Source organism: Mobula hypostoma, chromosome 23 (genome assembly GCF_963921235.1).
Source record: "Mobula hypostoma chromosome 23, sMobHyp1.1, whole genome shotgun sequence".
NCBI lineage: Eukaryota > Metazoa > Chordata > Chondrichthyes > Myliobatiformes > Myliobatidae > Mobula > Mobula hypostoma.
In genome coordinates this window covers 22262787-22285868 of record NC_086119.1, presented here as the reverse complement: position 1 = coordinate 22285868, position 23082 = coordinate 22262787, and the positions used below count along the sequence as shown (strand labels likewise).

At 36.7% G+C, this 23082-nt stretch overlaps 1 protein-coding gene across 14 annotated transcripts in view; it reads right to left on the bottom strand.

Moving 5' to 3' along the window:
- Positions 1-23082, bottom strand: part of myo18ab (myosin XVIIIA b) — a 249946-nt gene that overhangs the window by 137903 nt on the left and 88961 nt on the right. For 2 of the 14 annotated variants that reach the window (XM_063031919.1, XM_063031920.1), the window contains exons 1-2: positions 9509-9527; positions 6656-6721 (exon numbers count right to left, since the gene is read on the bottom strand). The exons of 3 other annotated variants lie outside the window; for them this stretch is intronic. Coding sequence is in view for 7 of the 11 variants with exons in the window: in XM_063031922.1 (XP_062887992.1) it covers positions 6656-6721; positions 9554-9619; positions 14138-14212; positions 15774-15866; positions 16455-17111; positions 19726-19823; positions 21715-21751 (1092 nt within the window). In the remaining 4 variants the exon portion in view is untranslated. Of the gene's footprint in view, positions 1-6655; positions 6722-9508; positions 9529-9553; positions 9620-14137; positions 14213-15773; positions 15867-16454; positions 17112-19725; positions 19824-21714; positions 21916-23082 lie in introns of those variants that run through there. 9 more of the 14 variants (XM_063031923.1, XM_063031924.1, XM_063031922.1 and 6 more) reach the window with 8 other exon arrangements.

The following is a 23082-nucleotide window of genomic DNA, read 5'->3' as shown; positions in this document are numbered from 1 at the left end:
AAGAACATTGTTAATATGATTGTAATATTTTCTTAGTTTCTGAAATTTGTATTTAAATATCTAATATCATATTCCATCAACTAACGAAAATTTTATACTTTCCAATTACATCCTCATATGATTTATACAAAACAGAATGAATTAATTAAAAACAGCTGTATGCCTATTGACTGCCAGTTGGAAAACCTTACCTAGTCAGATCAAAAAGCAAATTACACATTTCCTCACATCTTTCTGACACACATTTATTGGCAAAACTACCGTAGTAAAGTAACAATTTTAAAGCTTTTAAGTTAACTTTCACTTGTATTTATTTCAGTTTACTATAATGTATTTGTTCCTCACAAAATGTGCTTCCCTATTCTGCTTTTAGGAAATATAATCAATGTGAAACAGATTCTGGAGAAGGCCATTCAATAAGATCACAACTGATCTTTTATCTCAGCGCCACTTTCCTGCACCAACAGTTTATCATTCAATTCCCTTAATACCCAAGAATCCATTGAGCTCAGGGACTATGCCTCCACAAATTTCTGGCTGAAGAATTTTTCCTCATTTCTGCATTGAATGATTGACTCTGTATTTTGAGACATTGGTCCTTAATTTTAGACACCATAATCAAAGACACCATCATCCCTGGATTCATCATCAAACACAGAAAAATTGTGTATGTTTCAATGAGTTTGCCTGTTGTTCCATTTAACTCAAGAGAGTAGCTTAACATCTTTACATTGGAGGATTGCTCAGCACCACAATCCTCAAAATTAACTGGTGAACTTTCATTGGACATCCTAGACAATCATAATCTCCTCCAAATGAGACCAGACCTGTAAATAATATTGCTGGAGCAATTTTACCAGGGTCTCATATATTTTCAATAAGATGTCTTTATTCTACATTCAAATTCACCTGCAAGTTATTCATTTCAGTTTTCAGTTGTTCATTACCAAGGTCACCCTGCCGCTCTCATTGTCTCACTTTAAAAAACAAACTTCACTTTCCTATTTTGCTCTGAAAATAAATGACTTCATATTTTGCTATGTTATATACCATGCACATAGCCTGAACTCTCCAGCTACTCAGTTACCCATTTTCAGTCATCACCAAATTTAAATATGACACATAGTCCCTTCATTCAAATACCTGATACAGATTGTGAGTAGGGCTGCAGCATCTATCCTAGCACTGTTAGTCATAACTTCACAACTCAAAAATAGCCTGCTATTTCCATATATGTTCTGCATAGTAACCAAACGTCAATGCACACCACTATATTACCCTCCCAGTCCCTCATTGCTCCAATTATTTCATCACCCCAACTCCAGGTACACTATATCCTCTGGTTTAGCTTTATCTATTCTGCTTGTTACAGTAACATCCCACCCAACGCCCCCCCCCATAACCCCTGTCACAAAGAAACTAAAACGTTAACCATGTTTTCTTTGCTACGTTCCAATTTGTGTGAACATTAGCAGAATCAATTAAAATTCTAGATTGAGGCAACTACTACATCCACCATTTCCACAACCACCATTTTTACCAATGCTAATTCTTTCTGCTATTCATCACTCTATACCTGTTGTCTCCACCATTTTCAAGTTTTCTGCCATGAAAGCCAATGCAAAATACACTGCCATTTCACTGGCATTTTCTTATTCACTAATATAATTTCTTTATTTGTTTCTTAAGGTACAGCACAGAACAGCCCCTTCTGGTCCTTCAAACTGCACCACCCAGTAATCCCCCGATTTAATCCTAGCATAATCACAGGACAACTTACAATGACCAACTGACCTGCCAACCGGTACGTCTTTAGACTATGGGAGGACACTGGAGCGCCCGGAGGAAACTCATGGGGTACTGGGGAAGAATATACAACTCTTTCAGCTAAATAGGGAAAGTGAGGAGGTGATTGATAATACAAGAGAAATAGTGGACAGCACCTCTGTGACAGTCCCCCTCAGAAATCAATATATCGTTTTAGATACTGTTGGAGAGGTTGACCTGACAGAGGAAGACTACAGCGAACAGGACTCTGGCACTCTGCTCAGTGCCATGATCAAGAGAGCAAGGAGAAATGCAGTAGTTATAGGGGATTCCATAATGAGGGGAACAGACAAGAGATTCTGCGAGCCGGACAAGGATACCTGGATGGTGTGTTGCCTCCCTGGTGCCAGGGTACAGGATGTCTCAGATTAGGTCCAGAGGATTCTGAGGAGAGAGGTCAAGCAGCCAGAAGTCTTGGTACATGTTGGTACCAATGACATAGGCAGAAAAAGAGAGGAGGTCTTGAAGGAAGATTACTGGGAGCTAGGAAGAAAATTGAAAAGCCGGACCTCCAGAGTAATAATCTCAGGATTACTGCCTGAGCCACGCGCTAATGAAGGTAAGAATAGCAGAATTTAGCAGATGAATGTGTGGCTAAGTAACTGGTGCAGGGGGCAGGGCTTCAAAATCTTTGGATCATTGGGATCTATTTTGGGGGAGGTATGACTTGTACAAAAACAATGGGTTACACCTGAACTCAAAGGGTACTAATATCCTAGCAGGATTGTTTAATATAGCTGTTAGGGAGGGGTTAAACTAAGTTGGCAGGGGGAAGGAAACCAGGGTGTTAGGGTCGAAGAAGAGGAAAACAGAAATAAGTCAAAGATACTGTGCAGCAAAGATGGCAAGAAGGACAGGCAGGTGAATAGACAGAATAATTTGCTGTGCAATAGAAATATAGCAAAATCGGTAACAGATACTGATCTAAATGTACTGTACTTAAATGCACGCAGCATTAGAAATAAAGTGGATGACTTTGTTGTACAGCTACATGTCAAAAGATATGACATTGTGGCCATCACCAAGTCATGGCTAAATGATGGATGTGATTGGGAGCTGAATGTCCAAGGATACACAGTGTATAGGAAAGATAGGAAGGTAGGTAAAGGGGATGGCATGGCCCTGATGGTAAGCAATGATATCAAATCACTAGAAAGAAGGGACATAGGATCAGAAGAGGTAGAATCCTTATGGGTCGAGTTAAGAAATGGCAAGGGTAAAAAGACACTAATAGCAGTTATATACAGGCCCCCAAACAGCAGCCAGGATGTGGACTACAAGTTACAGCTGGAAATAGAAAAAGCATATCGAAAGAAAAATGTCAAGATAATTATGGGGGATTTTAATATGAAAGTGGATTGGGAAAGTCAGGAAGGTACTGGATCTCAGGAGAGGGAGTTCATAGAATGCTTTTTGGAGCAGCTTGCCCATAAGCCCACCAGGGGATCAGCTGTTTTGGATTGGGTGCTGTGTAATGAACCTGAGGCGATTAGGAAGCTGGAGGTAATGGAACCCCTTGGAAGTAGTGATCATAATCTGATTGAGTTCAGTTTCAAATTTAAAAAGGAGAAGCTGGTATCAGGTGTATTGATATTTCAGTGGAACAAAGGAAATTACAGTGGTATGAGAAAGGAACTGGCCCAAGTAGATTGGAAAAGTAAGCTAGATGGAGGGACGGTAGAACAGAATGGGATGAAATTCCTACAAGAAATACGGAAAGTGCAAGAAAAATATATTTCAAGAAAAAAGAAAATCATGAATGGAAAAATGGCACAAATATGGCTAAAATAAAAGCACAAAAGACTGCGTATAAGGAAGCAAAATTTAATGGGAAAACTCAGGACTGGATGACTTTTAAAAACTTACAGAAGGAAACTAAGAAAGTCATTAGGAAAGAAAAGATGAATTATGAAAGGAAGTTGGCAATTAACATAAAAAAGATACTAAGAGTTTTTTCAAATATCTGAAGAGTAAAAGAGTGGCACGGGTAGATATAGGAACGATTGAAAAAGATGCTGGAGAAATTATAATGAGTAACAAAGAGATGGCAGAGGACCTAAATGAGTATTTTGCATCAGTCTTCACAGTGGAAGACATTAGCAACATACCTGATAGCCAGACGTCTCAGGAAATAGAATTAGGTACTGTCAAGATTACTAGAGAGAAAGTGCTTGAGAAGCTAAATGGACTAAGAATAGATAAGTCTCCTGGACCAGATGGGGTGCACCCACAGGTTCTGAAGGAGGTGGCTTGGAGATTGTGGAGGCATTGGAAATGATCTTCCAGGAATCAATAGACTCTGGCATGGTTCCAGAGGACTGGAAGGTCGCAAATGCAGTTCCGCTGTTTAAGAAAGGAAGGAGGCAGCTAAGAGAAAATTACAGACCTATTAATCTGACATCGGTAGTTGGGAAGTCATTGGAGTCGATCCTCAAGGTCAAGGTTATTAAATACCTCAAGGTGCATGACAAGATAGGCCCAAGCCAGCATGGTTTCATGAAAGGAAGATCCTGCCTCACCAATCTTTTGGAATTTTTTGAGGCAATCTCAAATAAGATTGATAAGGGAGAGGCTGTGGATGTTACGTACTTGGATTTTCAAAAGGCCTTCGATAAGGTGCGCATAAGAGGCTGCTTAATAAGATGAGAGCCCATGGAATTACAGGAAAGATATTGGAATGGGTGGAGCATTGGCTGATAGGCAGAAAGCTAAGGGTGGGAATAAAGGGATCCTATTCTGGTTGGTTGCTGGTTACTAGTTGTGCTCCACAGGGGTCGGTGTTGGGGCCACTTCATTTTACAATGTATTTCGATGATTTAGATTATGGATTTAATGGTTTTGTGGCTAAATTTGCGGATGACACCAAGACAGGTAGAGGAGCAGGAAGTGTTGAAGAAATGGAAAGGTTGCAGAGAGACTTGGCCAGCTTAGGAGAATGGGTAAAGAAATGGCAGATGAGATACAATGTTGAAAAATGTATGGTTGTACATTTTGGAAGAAGAAATAATCCGGCAGATTATTATTTAGATGGGGAGAAAATTCAAAAATCTGAAGTGCAAAGGGACATGGGGGTCCTCATGCAGGATACCCTAAAGGTTAACCACCAGGTTGGATCAGCAGTAAGGAAAGCAAATGCTATGTTGGCATTCATTTCAAGAGGAATAGCGTATAAGAGTAAGGAGGTGTTGATGAGGTTCTATGGGGCACTGGTGAGACCTCATTTGGAATACTGTATGCAGTTTTGGGCCCCCTATCTTAGAAGGGATGTTCTGATGTTGGAGAGAGTTCAGAGAAGAAATACGAAGATGATTCCTGAAATGCAGGGGCTAACATATGACGAGCGTTTGTCAGCTCTTGGACTGTATTCATTGGAGTAAAGAAGAATGAGAGGGGATCTCATAGAAACATTTCGAATATTGAAAGGGTTGGACAGAGTTGATGTGGAAAGGCTGTTTCCCTTGGTGGGTGAGTCCAGGACAAGAGGCCATAGTCTTAGAATTAGAGGGTACCCGTTTAAAACAGAGATGAGGAGAATTTTTTTTTAGCCAGAGGGTCGTGGATATATGGAATTCATTGCCACATACAGCTGTGGATGCCCAATCATTGAGGTTGTTTAAGGAGGAGATTGATAGGTATCTAATTAGAATAGTTTAGCTCGTGGTGGAGTGGCGGAGCAGACTCGATGGGCCGAATGGCCTACTTCTGCTCCTTTGTCTTGTGATCTTGTGATCCTCATAAACAGTAGTGGGAATTGAACCTAGGTTGCTGGTATTTCTTGTTTCGATCTTATCTTCTGTGATTTTCTTTTCTTTCCATATGTCTATGAAATATTTTACAGACTAGTTTTAGTTGCCAACTCTATTACTTGCATTCTACTTATGCTAATCTTGATTTACCTTGCTCCTACTCGAAATGGAGGCATACCTTTAATGCTTACATCCATTCTTCAGTATTGTTTTCGATACTTATTTTGGTACTCTGCACAATCATCTAGCCCTTCTACTCTCCTCTACTTGCTCCGAACAATTTAGTTAAAGCCTCATTTAAAACTTCGCGCATTTGATTATGTCTGATTCAAGTGATAACTGATAGCAGTTCCAACGGAACTCCCTCAGTTTGCAAAGTTAACACTAAGCTTTCAATTACTGGTATTTTAATTCTCCTCTTATTTAGATTATGGCAAAGACTAACAATTACGCTATTCACCTTCATATCTCTTCCATCATGTTTAACATTGCTTTATGTACTCTATTACTGCATCATTTGCCTGGTACTGTTATCTACTGATTACTTAAAATTTTCATGCCTCCTAATTATAAATCCTCTCTTGTGATCTTATCTCTTTCTCATTTTTTCTACAGTTTAAAACTTTTTTTTTACAATTTGCAATGGTAAATGATCTGAAACATTAATAGTTTTCTAACAAGTTGTCTAACTTGCTAAACATTTCCAGTATTGTCCTTTCTTTTTGCTTTTGAATGCACTGAAAATGAGTGAGTATAGAACACAGAACTAAACATAGATAAAAATACAGCAAGAATAGGGCAATAACTTGTGTTCTGTTTAAAATGCCATTTTTAATTTACGTAAATTTCCCATTCATGAACAATGATCAAAAAGATTATCAAATCAATTATGTACGTGCTTCCAATACACATGATTGTAAAAAAAAATAAACCGCCAAAATTTATACATAATGATTAGAATAAGCATAATCATACATTTAACATGATAAATTAAAAATTAATGGTAAATTAGTTACTCTACATCATGCAAGTACTTCCCAACAAGAATTTCACAAAAGCAGCATGGAAATTTAAATGCCAACCTGAGGCTGGGTTGAGGCAGATGCTGAGGAAGACTGTAGCACAGCTGCTGGCACCTCTTCCACCTTCTGGTGAGCAGCAGCACAAGCCAAGCACAGCAAAGAAAAGCAAACCAAATTTAAAGGATGTTACTTACTGTAACTAAGATCATTTCTGACTTATAGCCACACTCCATGTTTCATTTTTGAGAGCATATTACTTGAAGTGATGAAATTATCAAGTTATCACAGACAGTGGTATAACTTGCAAAGTTTGTGCTACTAAAACTCAGATGAGGAATTTATACTTGGCGTACCAGGATATGTGCACATCTTTAGCTGGGATGGGAAAGCAGATGATAAAAATAACAAATATAAAATATGGACTCTGAAGGAGACCTATGGACTCATTTTCAAGGATTCATGTGCCCAATATTTATTGTTTATTTATTTCTTTTTGTATTTGCACAGTTTGTTATTTTTTTGAACACTGGTCGAACACTCAAGTTGGTACAGTCTTTCATTGATTATATTATGGTTATTAATCTATTATGGATTTATTGAGTATGTCCACAAGGAAATAAATCTCAGGAGTGTATATGTATATGTACTTGGATAATAAATGTACTTGGAAAATGTCAAAGTTACCTTTTATTTTAAAATTACAAAAATGTAAGCAAGCTCAAAAGCAATTAAGTTTGGCATTTTTGAGTATTCTACAGTATTATTATACTCATTTGCCAGAAGTAAATTGACAGATTCCATTCTCCATTATAATCAAAATCATTTGTGAAAAGCAGAAAATTCTAGAGATACTCTAACATGTCAGGGTTGCAGAGAAAGAAAAATATTTTAGGCCAATAACCTGCTCATTAGGCTCAACATCAGCTTGAAATATTAGCCTTTCTTTACCCACTCTCCACAGATACTGCAGACCATGCTGAGTATTTCTAGCTTCTTTAACACTTTGCTTTTGGATACAACTCTGATATTATAATTGCACATCCAAAAACTACTGGAAATTTTCTTTTTAATAGTTAGATCATCAGACTATAAACGTGGCCCTACTAACATCACCCAAATATGATAAATCAAATAAAATAAAGAATGGAGAATCTTGCCTACAAGCCCTATGTTCACATTGAGAAGCACAACACAGCAAAGTAACAGCAATGACGATAATCTAATGCCAAAGCGATTAGATTAGATGTAGGATTTAAAAACTGATTTCTTATGGCATGAAACTCATTTCAATTTTGCGAATTCATGAGACTGTGACAATCCAAATGCATATATGCCAAACTGTATTGAAAACTACAGATCAGGACCTTTGCTTATTGCTGGATTCAATTTTCAGTTGCAATTTATGGAGAATAAAACATGTTATTAGCCATTTTGATTTGCCCAAGATTCAAGTTTATGTAAAAAAATCCTACCAGGTTTGATAGGAATTAATAACATTTTTAAAAAAGCTACATAACTCAACAAGGTAACATTTCAAATATGATAAGTCATCTTTTTTCTACAGAATTTGAAATGTAATTTGAATGCTTGCTAGTTTGTCCATGCACTGACATCTTGAGCCACAGACAGGAAAAGAAGTGGAAAATATAAGTGACTAGCATCTAACAAAGAATAATTTGTCATGAAAAACCAGAATTGAAAAAAGGAACAAGTACAATCCCTCAAGCTCACTACATGATGTTCTACCAGAATAAATCATTTACCCAAGAAGTCAGGCAGCATCGATGAAGACAGAAATAAGAGTTAATGTTGATGGGGGTCATCAACCTGAAACATTAGCTCTATTCCTGCCCCACTGCTGCTGCATGACTTGCTAAGTATTTCCTGCATTTTGTTTTATTTTTAATTTTATTTCCAGCTTAAACAGCACTTGATTTTTTTAAATCCACTTCTACTTTCAAACTCACCCTGAGTGTTCATTGGACATGATAGCAATAAGTAAATTCATCATTCAGAAAATGTAGATTTTTCACACATCCCCCACCCGCCAAATTGTTAAAGCTATTCTGAAGTAGTTCCTTGTTTAAAAAAAAACTTCAAAAACCTGATGGGTAGTAACTCAAACAAAAAATATATTCTGAAACTGACGTGAACCAACTTCCATATTTGTCAAAATTTCTATTTGGAATAAATTTACTCAAAGAAAGAAGAGTTGCTTTTCTTTTCCCATTTAAGTCCCAATTTAAATAAGATGGAGATAGAAAGTGCCAGGATGAAAGGGGCCAGGGAAGTAATGGAAAAAAAATCGAGCAACACACACAAAATACTGGAGGAACTCAGCAGGCTAGGCAGCATCTAGGAAAAGAGTACAGTCGACGTTTTGGGCTGAACCCTTTGGCAGGACTGAAAGGTTAGGTCATATTAGGTAAAATTCAGCACTGAATTAATGTCAAAACAATGTCACATGTCTTTAATATGTAAAATGCCAATAGATTGTCTTGCATGCCAAACACGGCATTCTTTCAAAAACATTGAGTCTCTTTACAAGCCCTTCACATTAGCTCAAAAGGTTGGTAGAACACAAATGCAATTCTGAATACTTGTGACAGTAGAATGTAATAAATACTACTTAAGTTTCCAAGATCAAAAAGTAAAACAAAAGCTATCAAAAAATGTGACATTCCACCTGGAAACTAGCATGCTAATTAAATTATATGTATTGTCTTTAAACAAATATCAAAATTTTGAGAATCACATTCCTTTGCAAAATCTTTGATTTACCCAATTAAAAACAGATGAATTATATAGTAAACAGTGGAGAAACACATCAGCAGGAAACAAACAGGCAAAAAAAGGAACACCAAGAGATGAGAAAAAAAATGCACCACAGGATAGACATGAAAGCAGCCTTACAGTCCAGCATGACACACGGGCACAGACACCAGCCCAGACACCTGCCTGTGCGAGATCGTTGGAGCGGGCGTGGGAATCAATGCTCTGTGTAGAAGTGACCACAGGTTCCAGCTGTGATAGCAATGTAATGTGAAAGAAACAAGATCCAGGTGTAAAAATGAGAATGAAGAGAAAGGTGAAGTCATCAAGCAAACAACTGCATAGATATAAATACAGCAAAATCAAAATGCAACCAAGACTGTTATTATAACACATCTGCTTAGGAAATACTGTATTATATTAATTTGGCATAACATCTAAAATTTGGATTCTATATTTTTTCTTTGATTTGCATTAAAAAGGGACTATAATCTGTAATTTTGCACTATAATATGTGATACTCAGCCCAGAATTTTGCATGTTTCAGCATTTGATGAGGACTGATCTTTCTATAATAAAGAGATCTGTAGAAGTATTATATACAGAAAATGTTGGAAAAGTTCAGCATTTATTGCATTTCCAGGCTATATTGTGTTTAATTTATCCAGACCACATCATTATGTATCACTCTTCCAGTTAGATAAACACTTTGAGTCTTAAACTGGCAGGAAGAAATGTTGACAAAGCCTATGACTGCATATCTCTTTCACGCACCTCTGCTCTCACCCCTTCATCTCCAGGACAGAACAAAGATAGCGTGCTCTTGGTCTTCACCCTCCACCCAAACAGCTTTTCCACTTGATGGGTCATTCTGTGAACTTTCTGCCACCTTCAAAGTGATTTAACCATCAGATGCATTTTCCCTTCTCAGCTTTCCATCAGGACCATTTCCATCCACTCCCACTGATCGACCCCTTCTTATGGCATTTTCCCTTGCAACCAACACTTGTACTTTTCTCCCTTCCCTTCCCACCATCTAGGGGTCCAAATAATCTTTCCAAGTGAAGTAGCAATTCAGGTACACTTCTTCCAAACACCACAGTATTCAGTATGGTCTGCTCCACATTGGAGAAACAAAATTTCAGAGTTTTTTTTGAATGTTTTCAACCCCTGAAACATCAACTCTTTCTTGCTTCCCATAACTGCCTGAGCTGCTGAGTGTTTCCAGTATTTTCTGTATTTCAGTTTCCAGCATTTGCAGTTTTATTTTAATTTTCACTGGAATGTGGAAGAAATAGGTTTCCCTGTATAAACTAAACTGTATTATGTAACTTTAAAAATTGTTAACCGATACAAATGCAAAAACTATGAATGCAAGATCTTGCTACTCCTACTGAGACTGAATGACAATATTTTAGGCAGAATTCCCCTGAAAGTTCCATCAAATGTACTACAAGAAAGATGACTATTAAAAATTTTGATCTACATGGCTCACAGGTAATGTAGCTACATTATATTGCATATTTAGTACACAATCTAAAATTGTCATAAAACTTATTTTAAAGCCTAGTATCAGATTTATTCCAGGAATTGACAGATATTTACAAGGTCATGTATAGGGGCTAAAAGTGAATTTAGAGATCCTTTCCAAGAACTTGTGACTCATTTGTCAAATCTACAACTACAGATTAATTCTTATGTTACAGCACAAAGCTGAAGAAGTTGTTTTCAAGTAAATACTACCTTTTGAATAGGGCTACTCTCAAACTTGCAGTTTGTTATATAGACTATTGAATGTAGTTCAAAAGTTAAAATTACAAATTCTGCTTACTATAACAAATCATGTGATATTCAAGTTGAAAATGTCAAATAAAATTTCCTAATATTAAATTTATTGAGATGAAGTTTATTTTGATGAATGCTTAAGCCTGTACGTATCAGGAACAATGAGAATTTTTTTCAATTATCTCGTGACTTTACAACACAAAAGGACACTGAAAAACAGTTTCTAAAATTCATATCTATCTTCATATTAGCATGCAACCTAAGTAGAAATGCTGCTGATATTTTAAAGTAAGTTTTAAAAATAAAGCTAACAAAAATATAAACTAGTCAAAGTTAGAACAAGGAAACAGACTTAATATCATTGCAGCAAACACAAAATTTTAAATTACAGAGAAAATTCACAAGGATGGTGCCAGGACTGGAGGACTGAGTTATAAGATTGAATGGGTTAGTAACTTATTCCTTGAAATGTTGAAGATTGAGGGGAAAATTGATAGGGGTATACAAAATCATGAGGAATATAGATAGAGTAAATGCAAGTAGGCTTTTTTCCACTGAGGTTGGAGGGGATTACAACCAGAAGTCATGGGATAACGGTGAAAGTTGAAAAGTTTAAGGGGAACATGAGGGGAAACTTCTTCACTCAGAGGGTCATGAGAGTGTGGAATGAGCTGCCAGCACAAGAGAGGTTTGGATAGGTACCTGGACAGAAGGGGTATGGATGGCTATGGCCCAGGTGCAGGTCGATGGGACTAGGCACGGACTAGATGGGCCAAAGAACCTGTTTCTATGCTGTACTTTTCTATGACTCTTATGTTTACATTATTTCTAAAATAGTATCTCAACTATGAAGGTATATCAATACTTTTATCCCCCACAAACATAGTAAGTCACTAGTAGGAGGCTCCAAACTATAAAAAAAATCAGAATAATTGGCAAAAATATCTGAGGAATGATAGCAAGAAATCAAATTTTGCAGTGATTTCATCTAATCTACAAAATATGTCGAAAGGATAGTGGAAGGGAACTCATTAATAATTGTCAAGGGGAATTGGCAACATATTTTAAATGGAAACACTTGCAGGGATACGAGAGAAGATTAGTAGGTTAAATTAAAAAAATTATTCTTTTGCAGCATTTACACTAGCATCACACCCTAAGGAGAATAAAAAGCAATGACGGACATCTTGTCTATCCTTTTGTTATCTCTTGACTTGATGATTTTAAAACCAGAATGCACGCAAGAATTATGATATCTCAGTACATTTGGAAGAATATGTGCAAATGGTCACGTCCTGATTGTCTGCCCTTGGAAATGCCTCTGCTTTGAACATAATTCCGAGTGGGCTTCCTCATTCTACTCTCAAATCATTTAATATCAATAAAAACTATCCTAATTTGCACAGACTTGTTTGCCATTCTCCCTCCCATATGCATGGTGATGAACAGTCTCCCAGTTACACAACTTGATTTTAAAATTATCACCTTCATTTTTCTCTCGACTCTAACTCTCCAAGATAATAAATGTTCCACTAATTCTTCTCTCATATTTATTCTTAAACTGAATTCCTTCTTCTTCCTTCATCTTCCAAGGAGCTTTAAGTTCCTCGGGGTCAATATCACTAATGACCTAACTTGGTCCAACCAAGCACAGTCCACTGCCAAGAAGGCCCACCAGTGCCTTTACTTCCTGAGAAAGCTAAAGAAATTTGGCCTGTCCCCTAAAACCCTCACTAATTTTTATAGATGCACTGTAGAAAGCATTCTTCTAGGGTGTATAACAACCTGGTATAGGAGTTGTCCTGTCCAAGACCGGAAGGAGCTGCAGAAGATCGTAAACACAGTCCAGCACATCACACAAACCAATCTTCCCTCCTAGCACGCTGTCAGAGCAGTGCTGCCAGGATAATCAAGGACACGACCCACCCAGTCAACACACTTTTCATCCCTCTTCCCTCCGGGAGAAGGCTCAGGAGCTTGAAGACTCGTACGGCCAGATTTGGGAACAGCTTCTTTCCAACTGCGATAAGACTGCTGAACGGATCCTGACCCGGATCTGGGCTGTACCCTCCAAATATCCGGACCTGCCTCTCGGTTTTTTTGCACTACCTTACTTTCCCTTTTCTATTTTCTATTTCTGATTTATAATTTAAATTTTTAATATTTACTATCGATTTGTACTCCAGGGAGCGCGAAGCGCAGAATCAAATATCGCTGTGATGATTGTACGTTCTAGTATCAATTGCTTGGCGACAATAAGGTATAAAGTATTTAGTGATTGTGCCTTTAGCTGACAAGTTCTCAGCTCAAGAACTCCCTTACTAAATCTTCCTTTACTTTAAGAACTCCATAAAGGAATAACTCTTTGACCAAATCTTAGATCATCTATCCTAGTAATTTGTTATTTATGATGGATTTTTATTTGCTAGCACTCGTTGCTGCATGTCAGGTGGTTCGGTAAGATAAGAGGCACCATATAAATAAAAATTGTTGTTATATTGTTAGATTGTAAGCCTACACCCTGATCCTTTGACTACTGAAACTAAGTTTGACTGTAACTAAGAAGCTTGAACATTTCCTTTTAGATATTATGTGCAACTTAATTGTTGCTGATATATGTAAGCAATTACAGAAAGTAAAAATTTAAATTTGAATCTACTGCATTGCATAATCTATCCTGTGGTACCACAGGAATAATCTTTAATGGGCCACAGACCTTCTATTTTACTCTCTGAACTACAGCAGCAGTCAATACTTTGCAACATAGTTATATGTTAGATTTAATCATTAATTCATTTAAACATGAATAAGCCAAGTGAAATTGCTGAGTGTATCCAGTAGCATCACTTTACTGACCCACTGCTAAAATCAACTGGAACTTTGGTTAATGCTGAAATCCTACTAAGGCAGGATTCTATATTCAGGCATGCATATACCAAAAGCCCAACACACAAGACATTCAATGCATGGCAACTTTTTAATTACTGGAGTATTGAAAATTCTTTCCAGCCTTGTCTGAGCTTCATCCGTGGGTGTCAATTGCTGTGGTGTCCTCTGACCCTAAAGATCACACAACCAACAATAACATTTTTCATTTTTGGATATCATTTACTCAGAAAACAAATGTAATCAAGAGTGGTGGACAGTGCTTGGGGGATCCAATAACTAATACAAATACAACCTCAAGTTCACCATTTTCATCTCATGCAGCATTTTCATAATTCTTTCACCTATTCACAGGAGACTGTAACTGAGATTGAGAAAATCGTGCTCTCAGTCAAGTTGTTCTATATTAATATGACAGGTCATACTTTACGAAGTTTTTGCCTAATGTTTGCAGTTGCATTAACGTCTGCTGCTCTACAGCTCCCTAAGTCCCAGAGGTGTTGCTGTGAAAGCCATCCCACAAGGCAAAGTATTGCATGGGATGAAATAGATCGTTTGCAATGGTCAATCCTCAGGCAGCGGATCCGAAGAGCATACTCATGGATTGGCTCATTGTTTTTCCAACAGCTTGTGTTGTCAAGTGAAATTATCAAAGGAAATTGAAATACATTTCAAATTTGAAAATGCTGTTTCCTCATAATGCCTTTCAAAACAATATTATATATAGTGTAACACACACAAAATGCTGGACGACCAGCAGGTCAGGCAACATCTATAAAGGAAAATAAACAGTCGACAATTTGGGCCGATACCATTCATCGGAAGTGGAAAAGAAGGGGGAAGAAGCAAGAACAAGGTGGGGCAGGGAGGGGAAAGAACACAAATTCCTTTCCCAGCCACCTTCTTGTTCTGGCTTCTTCCTCCTTCCTTTCCAGTCCTGATGAAGGGCCTCAACCCAACTGTTTATTCCCCTCCATATATGCTGCCTGACCGGCTGAGTTCCTCCAGCATTTTGTATGTGTTACTCTAGATTTCCATCATCTACAGGATTTCTGGTGTCTATTAGATATAGCTTTGCTTCTTACTGAAGGTTGGTTGCCTTATTCAAATGAATATGTCTGTGTTAGATGTCCAAGCTGGGAAGTTAGATGTGAGTTATTTTTGGTCTTTCAGTATAACAGGAACAGGAATCACTGCTTGATTCAGTTCCATGTTCCTTACTTTCATATTTCAGAGAATGGCTGTAATAGTATGAAAAGTGCTCTTACGTGCAACTATATAATAAGAGTAACAAGGCTGATTGTTTCCATTAGCAGCATTCATCAATTATCTTTTAACATCACACATTTCACCCCATTGAAGTAGAAGATAATTTGAAAATATCAACTTCTGCATAATACAATGAAAATTATATTGCAACATATTGCATATTGTTTGATTACACAAAAGGCACAATATTTTTTTATATTATTTGTACAAAAACCACTACTGAAAGTTAGTAGAGAGGCATGCAGTAACCTTTTGGGTTGATCTTTTCACTCAAGCAAAGAAATGCAGAATATTGTTTCTTGTTGATGATTATTAGAATATCTTGCCAAATAACATCTTTTAAATAAGAAATTTCTCAGGTTGATTCCTTGGTATATATGCTGGCTTCTTGTTGTTTACTGTTCCTACTGCCATCAACATCCAACATCCCTATATAATTATATACTTTTTCCTTAAAGCCACACACCTGGTTTATATCATCTGCTGGAAATTCTTCAGCAATAAGTGAAGGCAACATTTCCTGACCTGGTTTTGGTTGCCCACTGGAAGATGTGGTCTCCTTTAAGTAAGCCAAACAAGAAAAATGGTGTGCATGCTTGTACAATATGGTAGATCGGGCATTTTGAAAGTTAAACCACACTTCAAGTTTTCACTTCAATGTCTTTCATTACCACAGGGTCAAATTTAGATTTAATCAATCTCAAGTAGATTAACGCATTCACTTCATTTCTCATTTACGGTATTAATTTAGCACCACACCCATGTTAGTTCCACAGCTTTTCCTGTTATACATGCACAAACACCATCTCACATCTATGCAAGCTGGTTCTATCAGGAAATAAATAATCTCAAACCACACATACTAATATGATACTAATATCATAAACCACTACAGAAATTAATAATTTAGGTGTTTCATTCTGCAGCTTTCAGAATTTTGCCATAAACATGTAAACTGTTTTCCACAATTTAAATGGATTTAAGGCATACAGCACACAATAACTATTTGTCAAAATGCTGGTTTGATAATCATAAACAACATAGTTCCAAGACAGGCTTTTGACAAAATATCTTTTTAGGTTCATTTGCTTCCTCCAACATTGTGCCATGCATGTACTGGTTAGTTAGCTAGGAAAAAAATGTATACCTTCCTTTGCAGTAATTCTGCCATTTGTGGCTCACTTATTCCATCTGCAGACTCCAAGATTGGTGAATGTGGCTTTGCAGCAAGCATTTGATCAGAACCATTATCAGTAATTTCCTCTCTCTTCTCAGGGGACCTTAATCGAGGTTTGTGAGCTTTAGTTTTTCCTCTAGACATGAGACTAGTCAACCCAAACGAGATATCATCTTTATCCATTTTCTTTGCTGGAGCAACAGTTTCTGCTTTGGATGAAGTACGAATATTTTTCTCAACCTTTAACTTCATCGACTTGCCTCCATCGGTTCTCTGCCCTGCCTTGGCTTCCACAATGGTTTTGCTTTCCATATTTTTCTCTACTGGTTGCTCTTTCTGCTTCGTCATTGTGACCTTTTCTTTCTCACTTCCTCCTTCAAATGGTACAACCTTCCGTATCACCTTCCTTACTACTTTAACCACTTTTTTCTTAGGAAGTCCGTCAGCTTCCTGAGGCAAAGCATGCTGATTTGTAGTATTCATATTACTCTTCAGCTCCTCTTGTGCATGAAAGACTTTTTCAGTAAATTGCTTTGAACATTCACTTTCTCCATTTAGCTCTGGTTGTGGACCACAGATCTTTTCAGTTCCATTTTTCACTGTATTATTATATTCATTTCTTTCTGACTATATTTATGCAACATAAGAAAAGAGAAAAAAAAACAAAAGCAAAAGAAAACAGAAATAGTGTGGAAATTATATCTAGAAAGAAAATAGACTTTGCAAAATAAAGTACTTGTTTTACCTCCAACTATGCAATTGTCACATAAACTGATGAGTTATCTATTATTTTACAGAATGGTCATATACATGTGATGGATTATCCTATCCAATAATTGTTGTAACATTGGTTAAATTAGCAAATATATGTAAAAATCTAAAACATGTAAAAGCAGAAAGCAAATATTTAATTATACATTCTTTATGTTTTTCACACAAATAATGAGGGGTAATGTATGCTAATATTTTTTGTAACCACATGGCACACAGTATCTATGTTGATTAGAAATCTAACAATTACAAATTTACACTATCAAGATGATATTAAGTGTTAAGCCTAATAATGTACAAAATAAACATAGAACAGTACAACACAGAAGAGCCTCTTTGGCCAACAATGAATTGCCAAACATGATGCTGAATTAAATTATATCTTTTCTGCCTGCACGTGATCAACATCCCTGCATCCCTTGCATATTCTTGTATCTATCTAATGCAACTTAAATATCTTCTGCCACCAATACTCTGTTCTAAGCACTTACAACATTGTGTGACAAAAACTTGACCCACGCATCTCCTTTAAACTTTCTCCTTCTCACCTTAGGTGCATGATCTTTTATGCAAATGATATGAAACATTATAAAGTAGTTGACATTTATAATTCTAACTAAAATTACAAGATACAGTATATGCAGCTGGGGGACAAAATAAGTGGTAGCAGATAATCAACTTTCTCTTCATGTAATTCATAGAACAGTAAAGCACAGTAAAGGCCCTTCAACCCACAATATTATGCCAACCTTTTCAACTACTACAAGATCAATCTAACCTTTCTTTCCACATAACCCTCCATTTTTCTTTCATCCAAGTGCCTATCTGAGAGTCTCTTAAATATCACTAACATATCTACCTCTATCTTTACCCCTAGCAGTGAGTTCCACATACCCACCACTCTACATGCTTTCCTGCAATCATCATCCTCTGTATTATGCCCTCTAATATTAGCAATTGCTGTCCTTGGGGAGAAAAGAAACCTATCCTCATAAGACATGCTCTCTAATCCAGAAAACATTCTGGTAAATCTCCTCTGCACACACTCTAAAGCTCCCATATCCTTTCTATAATGAGACAACAAGAACTGAACACAGCACTCCAAGTGTGGTCAAACCAGAATATTACAGAATTGTGACTTTACCTCATAACACGAACCCAATTCTCCAACAAATGAAGGCCAACTCAGCTTACACCCCCTTAACCATGCTATCAACTTGCTCAGCAACTCTGAGTGATCTATGAACGCTAACCCCAGGATCCCTCTGTTCCTCCACAATGCTAAGAATCCTGCCATTCATCCTGTACTTTGCCTTCAAGTTTGACCTTCTGAAGTGAATCACTTATCACTTCACACTTTTGTGGATTGAATTCCATTCTGTCACTTCTCAACCAGCTCTGCACTCTATCAAAGTCCCAATTAACCTACAACAACCTTCTACACTAATTCTGGGATTTAATGTGTGGACAAATGATACTTACTGTAAATGTGAGTTTGAAGACAAAAGAAACTATATTCTAAAGAGATTTATCATCTACAAGCAATTCTGAATAAACAATATTAATGACTAATCCTAAATGTTGCACTGCAGCAAGGCTTAGCTGCTATTTGTAAAGGTCTTTTTCTACAGTATTTATTTTGTATTATTTCAGAAATGTTTCTGGTTGTATGTCATTTTCTGATAAAAAGCAAAATGAACTAAATATTGAATACCATAATTTTCTTGTAAGTCACCATTTATTTCTAATATAAATTGATTTGGTGTTAATCAGATCAATTGACAGCTTTAACAACATTGCAATTCAATTGCATATTAAAATCCAAACAGGATTCAGCACAACTCTCTGTTAGATTTTGCTTCAACAAATAAAACAATTTCATTTTCATAGCACAGCTGAATGAAATTCTACAGCACCTCCAGATACTTCCTGACAGATCCTCTCACAAAGTTTTGTTTTATGTTGCATATCATGTTGTCAATTGTGTTATTATGCACTGCTTAACCCTAGTCATACAACTCTCTAAGCTTAAAAAAATTCCAACAAATATATCAGTTAACTTTCATTTTATTCCTATCACCTAGATTATTAGAGGAGAATCTTTGAAAGCCATCCAAGTCCAAAGGAGATCAACACGTCCACTACACTTGCCGATACAGTTATCAATTGATATCTCCATCAAGGGTGGCAACCACATTATTGCTTTGGGCCATTATAAAAGAAACCATGTAGGTAAAGGCAAGATTACTACCAAACTAACCAAGTTCTTTTATTTAAAAAAAAAGTTGAACTGTATATGTTAAAGTAAACTATTATACCATTCAGTTGCTAAGGTCATATTTTCTACAATATACAAGTCAAACACACTGGTAAATATGTGGGTTAGTTTCCTGATGGTTTTAAAATAAATTTACTTTGATCAGAACTGTGTTATTATGTACAAGAACAACTATTATGTTAGGAAACTTACAGGTGGTTCATGGTTTGCTTCTTTGTCTTCATCTGGATTTTCTGATCTGAGTGTGGTTACAGATTTTTTCTTTGAAACAGGATATTCCTCTTTAACCTATTTATTTATAGGATGAGGATGCAACATCACTAACCAGAGCTTAAATAATATGCGCTACAATGCTGTCAGTCTTCACCACAATGCAATAAAAATCTACAGAAAGATGCAACTGTAATTGAAACTTTAACTCTTGGAAAACTTCAACAAATGCTCCAGAAACTTGAACATAAAACTGTCAGTTTATTTCACAAAAGAAAAGCATTAATTTCTACGCTAAAATGCTAAATTCAAGAACCATGTCCCCTATCAGCAGTTCAGAAATTTATTGCATCATTTTACTAATGTCTCATTTCTATTCTTAAGTCTTCAAAGTGCTATAGCAACTTCCAAATAAAGCGAAATTGTCTGCCAGAGTGTCACAGGTGCAGAATTAGTATCAAGTAGAATTGGCAGAAATAATCAAATATTTCCTAGTCTATACCAACAGGAATAAATCCATGAAACTTCACTAATTTTCTATGGACCTTTGGAACCTTGCAGTACGTAAAAACTTCATTCTAACATTACAGTTGCAACTAAGAATGTAGGAATATATTCATATACATGGAAAAATATATATATTCTTCTAAAATTTCTTGCAAAATATGGGTGCTAATACATTTAAAATAGTACAATGTTTTGGCCTTTTCTAAGACTATAAGACATTGGAGCAGAACTAGACCATACAGCCCATCATGTCTGCTCCAACATCCCATCATGGCTAATTTATTGTTCTTCTCAAACCCATTCTCCTGCCTTCTCCCCGAAATCTTTGACACCTGACTAATCAAGAACCTATCAACCTCTGCTTCAAATATACTCACTGACATGGACTTCCCAGCTATCAGTGGTAATTAATTCCACAGATTCCCCACCCTCTCTGGCAAAAGAAATTTCTCCTCATCTCTGTTCCAAATGGACATTCCTCTATTCTGAGGCTGTGCCCTCTGGTCGTACACTCATCCACTACAGTAAACATCCTATTCGCATCCACTCTGTATAAGCCTTTCAATATTCAATAGGTTTCAGTGAGATTCCCCTCCCCCCCACCTCATTCTTCTAAACTCCAACAAATACAGGCTCAGCACCATCAAATGCTGCTCAAAAATTAACCCTTTCATTCCCAGAACCATTCTTGAGAACCTCCTCTGGCCCCTCTCCAATGATAGTGCATCTTTTCTCAAAAAGGGGCCCAAAACTGCTCACAATACTCCAAGTGAAGCCTGACCAGTGGCTTAAAAGCCCCAGCATTATATCTTTGCCCTTATATTCTAGTCCTCTCAAAATGAATGCTAACATTGCACTTGCTTCCCTCACCATTCTCAACTTGCAAGTTAACCTTTAGGGAATTGTGCACGACTACTCCCAAATCCCTTTTCACCTCTGATTTTTGAATTTTCGCCCTGTTTAGAAATTAGTCTACACCTTTATTCCTTCTACCAAAATGCATAACCATACACTTCCTACACTATATTCCATCTGTCACTTCTTTTGTCCATTCTCCCAATCCAGCTAAGCCCTTCTGCAGATTCCCTGCTTCCTCAACACTACCTGACCCTACACCTATCTTCATATCGTCCGCAAACTTGGCCACAAAGCCATCACTTCTGTCACTGATATATTGTTGTGGCTTTATAACAAACAATTGCAAACAAAACACCCCTCATCTGAAACAGGTCTTTGTGTAATCAACCAAATACTTTACCACAACAACCATGCAAACTTTTCCTAGAAAAGTGTGGTGTGACCAAAAATTTATTTCGGTTATTTTGTCAATATAAACCAATTTATTAAGAAAATGAATTTATAATTTTAATACACTTTGTAAATCCTGAATATAAATTCTATGGCGAAACTAGCCTGGTTTGACATCAATAGTTGAATGATTAGAGGTTAAAAATGCACTTTCCTTTTGCTCCCAGAAAGCAAAACGTGATGAGAATGCCATGCTGAAATCATGAATTGATAAGTGGAATTATGAAAAGAAGTCTATTACAAAACAGGAGTTTGCCTGGAGGACAACTTCTTCCTAGTAATTGAAACTGGTGAGGCACATGGGAATGTCCTGGACATTGGCAATGCTGCAACAACTGGAGACGCGCATGATGGACACTGCAAGTATAGAAAAAGTGGAAAGCACAAATTACAGTAGAGGTCAATTTTAAAAATTTAAATAGTTATTATAGTTATTTCATCAGTGAGGCTAAATTTCATCCAGCAAAATTTCAAAGTAGCTAAAATATAAAGCTACAGAATGAATTATGCACTGTAAACAACGAAACAAGACCAAAATATTTGACTGGCTGTTGCTCTGTCAAAGCACATGTATCTTCCAATGAGGAACTCATTTTAGTGGTGAAGATAACTAAATTTCAGAGCCAGAATAAGGAAGGACTTGAATAAGCAGATACTTTGCCAATCATAGAGATAAACAAAATTCAACAAAATTCAGAATTGGTAATAATAAACTAGGATAGAGATGGACAAATCCTCTAATCATATAATTTCCAATGCACGTTGCTAAGGAGTTGTTGAAATACCTTCAAGATAATTAAATATAAGCAGTACTTTGGAGAACCATTAAGTATGCCATAGGTCAGTAGTTGTTGCTGGGTAGCCTGGAATTTATTTGACCTTGCAGAAGTACCAAAAATTATTAAAATGGGGTCTGGTATTATCTGAACCTTTAGTACCTTTGATAGCACCTCAAATATTTGCTTCCAATACTCTTGTATCCTGGAACATAAAGCATAACTATGTAACAAATTTGCCTCCGAGGACTTGCATTTCTCACACTTTGGGGACACCTCTGGGAATATTTTATGAACCCTTACTTTTGAGTAATGTAGTCTATATAGGATTTTAAATTGTATTAAACAATGCCTGGCACTAATGGAACAGGAGTTAACATACTCTAAAGCCTCATTCCATATAACCTCCTCTATCTCTGTACCCAACTCCTTTTCCCACTCTTTTTTTAATATTATCCATTGTTGAATGACACTTGTTGTGTATGGCATCATACAGATAGGCGATGATGTGTTCTGTCTATAAACATGATCTTAAATGATTATCTAATTTATCAGGTTCTGCCATCTCAAAACTAGAAATATGTGATCTTACACAGTATCTGAGCTGGAGATATCTGAAAAAATGACTCTTTTGCAATCCGAATTTGTCCTGGAGCTGCCGAAATGATGCAAAAATCCCTTGTACAAACCCCATTTCCAGAAAAGTTGGGATATTTTCCAAAATGCAATAAAAGCAAACTGTGATATG